The sequence below is a fragment of the Meriones unguiculatus genome, chromosome 11, assembly GCF_030254825.1.
Source record: "Meriones unguiculatus strain TT.TT164.6M chromosome 11, Bangor_MerUng_6.1, whole genome shotgun sequence".
In the NCBI taxonomy this organism is placed as follows: domain Eukaryota; kingdom Metazoa; phylum Chordata; class Mammalia; order Rodentia; family Muridae; genus Meriones; species Meriones unguiculatus.
In genome coordinates, this window is record NC_083359.1 from 30,436,933 (window position 1) to 30,449,710 (window position 12,778).

Genomic DNA, 12,778 nt, shown 5'->3' on the forward strand with positions numbered 1-12,778 from the left:
ATATTCTGTCTTTGAGATGGGGGAAAACAAAGGAAGGAAGAAAGGGAATAGAGGAATGTTCAGTGAGAAAAATGAAATAAAACATGACAAAATGCATATCTATGGCATCAATGGCAGAGTTGAATTCAGACCATATCAATACAGCATTTGTATTAAATAACAGGTTTGTATTAAAATGAGCTAACTCACCAATCCCACAATGTTTCAACTTGAAAGTTTCAGATTTCTCTCCAGGGCAGAATGGTACCTGTAGGTGCTATGAGATTTGCATCTAGAAAGTGTTAGCTGCTGGCTTAGATTATTTCTACTGTCCTCTGCCTCATTCTGACTGTCCCGTGAAGATCACAGACACATACCTGAGTGAAACCTCTCTGACCATGATGCTCTTATGTGACTGAACAGTTTGTATTTTCCCACCGACATGGAAAGAAAAGAAGCTTCATTTTAATTTTTTTATTTTGTTGGACTGAGTTCATCCAACATACTTTTCATATGCTTTTACCAAAATTTTGGTATGAGAAAAGCAAATCCATTCACAACATGGAAATACAAATTTACAGAATTTTCAGCCACAATAACATATCAAGAAGTTCCAACTTTGGGTTTAAGATATTTATTATACTGTGAATGTATTAAGCATTCCAGAACAGATACATTTCCTTTCGTTGCACTTTCATAACATGCACAAACCCTTGAAATCAGGAGTTTCTAATAGAAATGCCGATTCTTCTTTACTCTGCTAAACTGAACTGTGCTGTGCTGATAAGAGGGAAATGTATCTTTGCCTTTGGAAGCCTCGTCATCTCTCCAAATCATGATTAGTGGGTGGCGGGACAATATAACACCATAACAGCGAGTTGTATGCAAAGAAGCTCAGATTTGAAATATGAATCATTTGCCGGTGCAAGAGATGAAGATGGCAGTTGTAATCTCTTCAGATTCATAATTTACCAAGTGGTAGGCAGGTCAGCAGTGATTGATTATCCTTAGGCATGGTTTTAGTAATGCAAAAATCATTTTGTAATACAACACAAGTGTGAGGTTGAAAAGTTTCTGGCTGTCCTTAGCTCTCCTCTAGATAAGTCTTAGGGAAAGGCTTACTACTGAAAATGGATGCACACATGTGCTTGCTTACTGCTATATACCCTACTCTTGGAGCTTATCATTGTGTCTATTAGGCTTTATACAGTGGATTGTTCACAGTATGAAAACGTTTTTATAGTGTGAGAACAAGCATTCTCTACAGAATGAAGTTTCACAAAGAACTATGGGTTTAGCTACCATATAAGAGAAGGACATTTGTCACTGCCTCTCTTGTCAACAAAAAGCACTTTGAGATGGAATTATTCAAAGAATACAGGGTCAGAAAGACTGAACTCACTCCCAACAATAAAACTAATACTCTGTTGTGTTCTACTATAGCAAACGGTATTTTTTTTCCATTCAAACACATCTGGAAAAGACACATGAAGAGCCAAACAAAGAAGATGGAGAGGTCCTCATCACAGACTTTGTGTTGGGTTTTGCTTTATTGTCACCCAGAGAAAGCTTGCAAGATTGTGAAGCTTGGGACACAGCACAGATAGAGTTCCTCAGACTATGAAAGGGTCTTTCTTTTGACTCCACATTCCTTCTTCTAATATTCTCTCTCATTCTCCTTCAAAGAAGATTTCTGTGTGTTATTTTGTGGTGGGTGAGAGCTGAGCCATCACTCACAGGGGATTTCTTTTTCCAAAATTCAACTCTTCTACGGCCTTGGTCTCCAGGGTTCTGTCTGAATATGAAGTTAAAGAGGAGGTAAAGACAAATTTGGTATAGAAACTTGCAGAATGTGATTATTCTCATCCCATGGGATAGCCAAGCTACCACTGAGGGCCATGCCTGACTCTGCAAAATGGAGATTTTTATACAGATTTGTAGTACTAAAATCACAGTTTTAATTCTAGGATCATTTTTTTCTCTGCTTGTGTTGGAACAGAAATTAGAAGCCATATTTAGAATGGATATAGAAGAGTCCCATGGGAATATTTGTCAAAACAGGAATCTTCCTACATATCCTGCATTGCCTGCTGCCTTTCATAAGCTGAGGAGTAGACTGCTCATGATAGAAACCTTGTGCTCTACAGAGGAAGTGTCAACACCCATGTGTGTATACTACAGCAAAAGCAACAAAGGCTTGCTTAGTTAGAAAACAAATACTTAATTAGGATGCCAATCTAGATAGTGACTATGTGAAATTGCTGGGGAGTTTTTCAGCTTTTCCTCTTAGAGATTTAGTGTTGCAGAAGTAATTTTTCCATATAATCCAGATAAGGCATTCAAGTTTATTTGTTATGGTTTTCATTTCAAATATCCCTACAAAGGCCAGCCAGCTGATGTCTTGTTTGCTACTTTGGGCGGTGTTGAAAAGGACGGAGTGCACCGTTAAAGCATGTGATCTAGTGAGCTGTGTGGGGAAGACCATTGGGATTTCTACTTCATCTTCTCTCCTCTCCCTCTTTCTTGCTTCGTGGCTTCCCTGAAATAAGCTGTACCCAAGTCATAAGCTTCCATTACAGACCCAATTCAACAGGACCAAAGAACATGGGCAGGGATTTTTGAAACCATAAATCACAATAAAAACATTACACTCTAGGTGTCTTGCCCCTGTGAAAAGAGGCTTACAAGGCATTTCTGAAACAGTCCCAGGCTTAACTCAGCAATCAATTAATAGCTTGCTTCATGTTTTCATCATTCCAATACAAGTTGTCTAGTATATTTGTTTAACACTAGTGAGTAACTAAAAACAGAAAGACATCTAATTAGGATTCTCTAGAGTTAAAGAAAGAACAGAAGTCTAGAATTACAAGGGTATTTAATAAGCTGTTTATGTCATATGGGCTGTGAAGTTCAGCAATGGCTATCTGAACACTGAAGAGACTGAGATTCCTCTGATGCCCAATCCACAGCCTGCATGCCTAACAGTCTCTATCTGTTACTGAAGACCTGAGAAACTGATGAAGAGTTACCTGTCTTGGGGACACATTTGAAACCTAAAAAGTGGGTCCTGATTTCTGAGGTTGGGAGCAATAGGGAGGATGTATCCACAAGCAAGAAATGAAGGGCAGTAGGTACAGCAAATAGAGGGCAGATCTTTCTCCTCCGACTTCCTTAGGGTGGGTTAGTGCTAGAAGGTGCAGCTTATTCTGAAGGAGGATTTTCCCCCATCAGTTATTCTGTCTAAAACATCACCACAGCTCTTCCCACGGGTATCTCTCACTTCCTTCCAGATTCAACCAAGTTGACCACCAAAATTAACCATCATGATATCTAACATCTACTATTAAAATCCGATACTTTGGTACCACCACCATTAATCTGATAATTCCACAATTTCACAGTTCGTTTGGCATTGAGACTGGAGAGTAAATCACCCTCAATGTTCCAAACACAGAGCTATTTTCAAGGATGCACTCATTGCTATGTCCCGTAGAAGACTGTTTAACTGTGTATGTTTTGAGATATATATATATATATATATATATATATATAATTTTATTTTTATATTAATTACAGGTTATTTACTTTGTATCCCAGCTATAGCCCTCTCCCTCATTCCCTCCCAATCCCATTCTCCCTCCCTTATCTCCTCCCTGCCCGTCTCTAGGTCCACTGATGGAGAGGTCCTCCACCTCTTCCATCTGACCCTAGTTTATCAGGTCTCATCAGGACTGTCTGCAATGTCCTCCTCTGTGGCCTAGCAAGGCTGTTACTCCCTCAGGGGGGAGACATCAAAGAGCCCACCATTGAGTTCATGTCGGAGACAGTCCCTGTTCCCCTTACTAGGGTACCCACTTAGATACTGAGCTGCCATGGGCTACATCTGAGCAGGGGTTCTAGGTTATATCCGTACACGGTCCTTGATTGGAAAATAAGTCTCAGAAAAGACCCCTATGCCCAATATATTTGGTCCTAGTGGTGCTCCCGTCCTCTTCAGGTCTTATTAACTCCCGCTTCTTTCATAAGATTCCTTGCACTCTGCCCAAGGTTTGCTTTTTGTTGTTGTTGTTGTTTGTTTTGGTTATGTTTTATTTTTTAATTTTTATTATTAGTTACATTTTGTTAACTCTGTATCCCAGCTGTATCCTCCTCCCTCATTCCCTCCCCAATCCCACCCTCCCTCCCTCACGTCCTCCCTGTCCCTTTCCAAGTCCACTGACTGGGGAGGACCTCCTCCCCTTTCATCTGACCCTGTTTTATCAGGTATCTTCAGGACTGGCTGCAAAGTCCTCCTCTGTGGCCTAGCAGGACTGCTCCTCCCTTGGGGGTTGGGGAGGTCAAAGAGCCTGCCATTTAGTTCCTGTCAGAGATGGTCCCTGTTCCCCTTACTATGGGCAACCAATTGGTTACTGAGCTACAATGGACTATATCCGAGCAGAGGTTCTAGGTTATATCTGTACATGGTCCTTGGTTGAGTGTCAGTCTCAGAAAAGACCCTGTGCCCAGATATATTTGGTCCTTGTGGAGCTCCTGTCCTTTGCACGTCATACTAACTAGGTATATACCCAAAATTTGCTCAAGTACACAACAAGGACATCTGCTCAACCATGTTTATAGCAGCTTTATTTGTAATAGCCAGAACCTGGAAACAACCCAGATGTCCATCAACGGAGGAATGGATACAGAAATTGTGGTATTTTTACACAACAAAATACTACTCAGCAATCAAAAACGAGGAAATCATGAAATTTGCAGGCAAACGGTGGGATCTAGAAAAGATCATTCTGAGTGAAGTAGCCCAGAAGGAAAAAGACAAACATGGGATATACTCGCTTATATAGACCTATAAGATATGATAAACATAATGAAGTCTATACACCTAAAGAAGATAAACAAGAAAGCAGACACGGGGTAAGATGATCAATCCTCACTTAGAAAGACAAATGAGATGTGCATTGGACGTATGACAGGAGTCTACTGCAGAAGGCATTTGAAAGACTCTTCCAAGGTTGAATACCATAAAAAGCTAAAATGATACGCTCAGGATGCGAGGCTAAGCACTGCACTCAGGGTCAGCAGCTTTCGACCCAGAGAAGAGCATGTCTGATTGCATGCGGGTTGATGCCCCAGGTCCCGCCTCTGAGAAAAAGGTATCTGACGGGTCTGATGCTCTTTGGGTGGATGACACCTAAATGAACATCAGTACAAAGTCCCAATTTATTTCTAATATCAGAGATCAGACCTCTACTCTTGCCTGATGCGTCTAAAACAAAAAGGGGGAACTGTAGAGAGCTGCGGAATGCTATGCCTTAAAGATGGAGCTGGTTTCCGCCTTCCACCTTCCCGATGGTGAGTGCTCTCTGTCACGAACAACTCCACATTTGGCTAAGGCCGAGGATCTGGCTTGCTTCCATGTATGTGGACCTATCTGCATTGCCCCCGTGGCACGCCTGGGTTGGCTACCCAGAGGCTATTTAAGCTGTGGGCTGGCTTTCCCCGGGGTCCGAGGATTGTTCAATGTTCCTGAATAAACTGCATTGAAAAAAAAAAAAAAACAGATACTAAAACTCATAACCAAACCTTCAGCAGAGTACAGGGAATCATATGAAAGAAGGTTTGCTTTTTAAACAAAAGTACCTAATCCTTCTTGAAAGAAAGAAATAAAAGGACAGTGATTATTTAAATAGAAGTTCATTTCAGCCATCCAGCCTGAGTTCATTTCAGAGATCAAAGAAAGAACAGAAAATACAACTAATTTGAGCTGGACTCCATTCTAAAATGCCTATGCACTTCTTCCTTTTGCATGAATTCCCTCACTCTTTCTGCTTTGGTCATACTGAACTACACATTACCTAAACACTACAAATACACTAACAATTCACACTCTTGTTCTTGCTTCCTTTATTATGTACCTAAATCCAAGATTTCTTTAATGCAGGCATGAGCTTTGCTAATATTCTTGATCACGTCTAATGGTTAAATTTAAATGGTGGCAGACATGTACAAGGAATACTTCGGGGCTTTGATCCCTTTATGAATCTTGTGATTGATGAGTGTGTGGAGATGGCAACTAGTGGGCAGCAGAATAACATAGGAATGGTGGTCATACGAGGAAACAGCATCATCATGTTAGAAGCCTTGGAAAGAGTCTAAAGGATGTCTGGTGAATAGAAGCATCTGCATCCCTCCTTAAAGGACCTGTTTGATTGTGATGTAGAATTGGGTCATGTACATTTTCATACGAAACTTTTTGCTAAATAAACTTTCGTGATACTCAGGAAAAAAAAAGAATGTACAGAAGAGTTGGAGATGGGAAGAGGATAGACATCAGTATTTGCAGGTCCAAACAAAGCAGAAACAATAAAGGATTAATAAAGGGACATTAAAGATATTTGAAAATATTTAAGGAAAACCACTCAGGAATTTTAAGCAAAATAGAGAGTAGAGGCAGTTGTGCAAACAACATAATAAACATAAGTGGCAAAAAATTCAAAAATACAAAGTATAGATTAACAATTTTCCCTAGAATAATACAGTGAAGGAATTATGTGAACCAAAGATAAACCTTTAAGAAGAATAGACATATAATATGTGTAATTGTAAAAAAAAATTAAAAATAGGGAGCTAGACATTAATAGAGAGAGTGTGTGTTTGGGATACTGAGGATAAAATTAAAGGGAAAAAGTTCAAAACAAGTGAGAGAGAAACATTCAGAAGCACTGTTAAATAAAGACTGAAAATAGGTCCTTTCAACTTTGTAAATCCCCGAGAGATAGCAAGTAGAATAAAAAGTAGTAGATGCAGTCTGAGTGGAAGCAAGGTGAGATGAACAAAGTTGAAAGCATCACGTTGCCTGAATACTCTTTGTGGGAGCCAGGCTGTATATAGTACTGGGTGACATGAATGGAGACCAAAATCTACAGACGCAAAACAAACTTTTCTATTACAACAATCAAATGAGAATAAAAGTGATTTTGCTTATAATAATGAACAGTAATCAAAATCTGGGAGGACACACAGGCCACAGCAAGGCTAATTAAAAAGGACATGCTTATTTTTCCATGAAAAATATTTTAAATATTTCTTTTGCCCTTTTGTTTTAAATTAAATTTTAAAATAGAGGACCAGCTTATACAATGTGTACCCAAATGATAATATTAAGTTCTGTGGCAAATATGTATATGAACTACTTAGTATAAAATATGTGTGATATCGAACATTATAATTTGACTGACATTCCATTATAGCAAGCATGACTGCATAGCTGATATCTCTCTCCAGTGTTTTCTATAGTCTCATGGCAATTAGAGTGCTTGGCTATGTCACCAGCCTATATGTGAATAATATATGCAGTAAATGAAAAATAAACTCATTTTCATAGTATCTAAACTTTTATTATAATTGATGACTATTAATAACACTTATTCTATATATATCCTATAAACTAATAATTTTAAATAAGTTGTATGCAGCAATTTAAATACTCAAAAGTTTTTATTTTTTTCTCAATTGTAGAAATAAATAAACAGAGACATAGAGATTAAGTGACTTTTTAAAACTCAGTCAGCTAATAGGATGATAAGGCATACTCACCAGAAACAAGAATGCTTGCACACATAAATGGGTTAGGAATATTTTTAATTTTGTGTGAATCTCATTATTAAACTCTGTAAATTGTTGAACAAATTTTGCGTATTTTCAATTGATCTAATTTTTTAGTGTTTTCTCCAATAAACTGGCACTGAAATCCCATCTCTTAACTTTAATAATTAGTTAGATATTCTTCTCAATCAATAACCAACAACCATTATATAATAATATTCGGCATTTCTTCCTTTTTTTAACAACAGCACCCTCATCAAACTCCTAGCATCCCTTAATAACTTCTGCATGCTATATAATAAGACCAAGATGGCATATTTTAAGGTTTTCAAATTTTTTTTTAAAAAATTATAATGGCCTGTGATATGTGTTCATATCTGTTTGCCTTTATGTGCGTACATGATTGTGAGTGTGTGTGTGTGTGTGTGTGTGTGTGTGTGCATGTGAATGTGTTTTAAGGGGAGAGAATGTCATCAGATGTGATCCTCAATTGATTTCCACCTAATTTTTTTTTGAAACAAGTTTTTTCATAAGCCTGGAGCTCACTGATTGGTGTAGACAAGTTGTCCAATGAGCTCCAGGAATCTGTCTCGACCTTCCAGTGCTGGGATTTCAGTTATATCCCAAATGTTTTAGGCTATATTTGGTGACTTGCCATAGTTAAGATGGAACTCCTAGCTTCTTACATCTCTGTCTCTAATTAATAACTTCTCTATATTAAACTAAGATATTCACTTGACAGAAAAGGCAATAGTTGATCTTAGGAAACTGTGTGTAGTTAATCCTTTGGTGTATTCCCAGCCTTGTTAGCATGTGCTGTGATTCCCTTGCTTTAGGCTCAAGAAAAACTTAAATCAGGTCTTGTTCTTGTTCACAGACTTTCTCCTTCAAATTAGTCCTGGTTTCTGGCTTGTTCTCACTCAGCTATTTTCCCTGAAATTCTGATTAATCATCTTGAAAAGAAGCGTCTTTCCTCATTTTAGTAAGTCCCAGGAAGAACTCAACTATTTTCTTGTTTTCACTTTAACCATTTTCTTGCTTGGTGGCAAGGAAACTGATTAAGAAAGATGGCGCCACAACACGACTGTCCTTTAGGTCCTGTCCTTATTTGATTTCATAGCCTTGGATATGGTGAGCTGAGATATATGTCCACCAGCAGGTCTCATATTTGAGGAGAATGCTGTGTCCAGCAACACACTGAGAACAATCTAGAGCCCTTGGGTACTTTTGAAAGCTACCCACCTCTACTGATCTCCAGGACTTTTGGGACATCATATCTGTCACTTCAGTTCCAAAGTATGCTTCTTTATAGCGTGATTTTCATTTAAATCACAGATGAGATAATCCAGAGGAACAGATTCTGGGGTATACATTTTCTAGTGAAAGCAAGTCAATAAAAGAAGAGCCATATACACTTAAAACAAGCAGAGCATATTAGAATGAAGTCAAAAGACACATTTTTTTTTCAATGCAGTTTATTCAGGAACATTGAACAATCCTCGGACCCCGGGGAAAGCCAGCCCACAGCTTAAATAGCCTCTGGGTAGCCAACCCAGGCGTGCCACGGGGGCAATGCAGATAGGTCCACATACATGGAAGCAAGGCAGATCCTCGGCCTTAGCCAAATGTGGAGTTGTTCGTGACAGAGAGCACTCACCATCGGGAAGGTGGAAGGCGGAAACCAGCTCCATCTTTAAGGCATAGCATTCCGCAGCTCTCTACAGTTCCCCCTTTTTGTTTTAGACGCATCAGGCAAGAGTAGAGGTCTGATCTCTGATATTAGAAATAAATTGGGACTTTGTACAGATGTTCATTTAGGTGTCATCCACCCAAAGAGCATCAGACCTGTCCGATACCTTTTTCTCAGAGGCGGGACCTGGGGCATCAACCCGCATGCAATCAGACATGCTCTTCTCTGGGTCCAAAGCGGCTGACCCTGAGTGCAGTGCTTAGCCTCGCATCCTGAGCGTATCATTTTAGCTTTTTATGGTATCCAACCATGCTTGGGGAGAATGTCCTGCTTCAATGGCTGTAAAGGCCTGAATGATCATGGCTGAATCACACTGTTGTGAGACTCTAATCTTGCATATATACCACAGGCAAACCAAGGAGACCAACACCAGAAGGCCTGCTAACTCTCCCATGCCCGCCCATTCCTTCAGATGATTCATGGCTGCAGCAATCCATGTTGATAAAGCCTTTGACAAAATCCAACATCCATTCATGTTCAAAGTATTGGAGAGATCAGGGATAGAAGGCACATATCTATACAAAAGACACATTTTTAAAAACAAAAAAAACCTGATAATTAACATTCTGCTAGAAATTGCAAAACAATCTAAAAAGAGTAAAATAAGTCAGATGGACTATATTATGTAGAATTCTTTATCATATGTTTATGGGAAGTGACTTTTCCCTGAAATTTTATTCTTCTGGAAATAGGATGGTAAATAGGAATTAAATATAGGAAAGCTTATGTAGTACTTGTGAATGAGGTCCTTAAATCGTTGTATTACTATTAAATTATATAACCTGGGAGCATGTACTTTTTCAGCGAATTTTTTAATTTACTATAGTAGAATAAAATCATATCATTTTCACCTTTTCTTTCTTCCCTCCAATCTTTTCTAATAACCCTTTTTGTTATCTTTTAAATTCACAGCCTCTTTTTTCAATGCTTGTTGATATCTATATTACTTATGCATATGACTATATTACATATATGTAGTCTATGTAATATATTATATATGTATTAATAACATAATACACATTAGCATAATCCATACATAATATAGTAATGGTATAATACATATATTATATATGTATTAATATGTTACTAATACATTAAAATATATATTAGATTAAATAGACATAGTGGAAAATATATATATATATTCCTAAATAAAATCTGTTCAGTCTGTACAATCTTATTTATGTATACATACATACATACATAGGTAATATAGTAATGGTATAATATATATGTATTAATATGTTGCTAATACATTAGAATATATGTTAGATTAAATATACATAGTGGAATATACAGATATATTCCTAAATAAAACGTGCTTAGGCTGTACAGTCTTATTATGTATACAGTTTTAGACCTGACCATTTGGTATTGGATAAGCAATTGATGTGCCTCCTTGGGAAAGACCTTTTCTCTCATTCTAGGCATTTCTTAGTTGCCTATAGATTTTGCAAATGATTAAATCCTCATAGGAGTTCCTCTGTCTAGTTTTGCATGTCTATTGTTGTCCTTGTTCTGTTCATGTGAGATTTTTTTGTGGGTGTAGCTTCTGGAATTTCTATAAAACACAGTCTCACAGCAAACTCACTGATTGGTTCTTTCAATCTTTCCATTCTCCTTTATTGCAATGTTTCTTGAGTGTTAGGTGCAGGAATTGTTTTGTAAATAAAGCCCCTGGCACTGGGCTCCATAACTCTCTTTTGCTTTGTTGTAGTTTTGTGTAATGGTCTCCACCTACTGAATTTATTCAGTGTTTCTAAACAACTTTATTTTAACTTAAATATATTTTTATCATTTTTATTTTTATTAATTACCGTGTATTCATTTTTTAACCCAACTTTATTTTTTAGTTATGCTGGCTTTTGCATTTCAAACCTTTCCTCTCCTGATCATGCTCTGATTTAGCTGACTTTGAAATCTCTGATGAGGCTGTTTCAGGGTCCTTGAGATAAGCCACATAAGTTTTATAAGAGGCCTTATCAGCTAGCATGTACAAAATATTTAGTAAATATTTTATTAATGAAGCATTAATTGATAGGATCAGTGCAATTTAAATTTCTAACTAATTCATTCATATGCATATATACATTTGTTTATATAACACATAATTTTTTATGAAATATTTATTAATTCTAAAGGGCTTTTCTATGACCTGACTAGTTACCCAATAATTGAGCCAAAGAACTATTTATTTATTTAAACAGCTTTAGCACAGTAACTCAGCAGGCATCATTTAAAATAATTTTTTAAGCTAATCTAGCTACCCCCAGATCCATTCCCCAAATTATTTGCCGATATGGATCTTGTCTGGGATGGATCTGCTCCATCAGACTATGTCCTCTCTCTTTCTCTCCATCTTCTTCCTTCTCTTTCAATCACTAGCTTCTCCTCCCTTGTGGTCCCTCTCAGACCTCAACCCTGAGAACTGAAGCTCTTATGCCCAGTTACTGGCTGTCCAACTTTTTTATTAGCCAATCAGAGATAACTGGAGAATGAAGTTTATATAACATCATCTGGTGTACATGAGAACGCACTCACCTGAACTTTAACCAGATCCCTGAAGCTAGAATTTAGCATTTGAATACACAGCAGCACACCGACCCCAACACGTAATTCTATAATGTTTAATTGAGGATATTTGTTAAGTCTGAAGGTTCCAAACACAGATAAGATAAAAGAAAGAACATAATTTTGTCTGTATCAATTCCATTAATCACAAGTTACTTAGTGTTCTTGTGTTGATCTAAAATGGAACTCAGGTCCTTGAGTATCCTAGGTACTGAACTATTCTACCTTTATTTCAATTCTGTTAACACTGACTCTAATATGATTAATTTTTCCTTAACCTTTGCATATTACGTCTTATGTAACTCTCTTTTTCTTGGACAGAATAGAAATTGCTTCAAATTATGAGGGAATTGGAACAAAGATATTTAAATACTAAATTAAGTAAATATTTAAGAATAATTCTATTTGAAGCTTTTAGAAAAGAAATTAAGTTCAGAAAATTTAATAAAACTGGCTGAGTTTTAATAACACATTTAATTTAAATTAATTGATCTATAGGTATTATCCACTTTGACCAATGGAGTATTTGATTGGGTGTTTTCTAGATGTAAATGAGATTCTAGAATTCAGAGCTCTCAAGCATTTCAGTTTGATAAGAAGGAGAATAAAATGCTGTTTTTCAATTAAACAGAGATGTTTTCATATCATCAAGTAAAAAATGTCCACAAACTCTTGAAAACTCAGATCAAAAGGGGTCTGTAATAAGCAATAAACATAGAAACAGTTTCAACAACTCAATGCTGCATCTATTGTAGTCAGAAAGGCTTCAGAGGTTACAAAGAAAATTCTAGGATGGAGATTTCAATCATTTCAGTCAAAAGCTAGAGAAATCACATCAATTAAAAAATTTAAAACTATTCAAGTAAAAACAATTAA

The 12,778-nt window shown here is 37.1% G+C and overlaps 1 protein-coding gene and 1 long non-coding RNA gene across 2 annotated transcripts in view; both read left to right on the forward strand.

The window, feature by feature from the left end:
- Nucleotides 1–12,778, forward strand: part of LOC132646521 (uncharacterized) — a 613,231-nt gene that overhangs the window by 110,984 nt on the left and 489,469 nt on the right. The gene's annotated exons all lie outside the window — the stretch shown is intronic.
- Nucleotides 5,962–6,225, forward strand: LOC110555408 (small nuclear ribonucleoprotein G-like; the record flags this gene model as incomplete). Its single annotated transcript, XM_060365031.1, has 1 exon — nt 5,962–6,225. A coding segment is annotated over one exon (171 nt), but the record flags the coding sequence as incomplete, so codon positions are not given.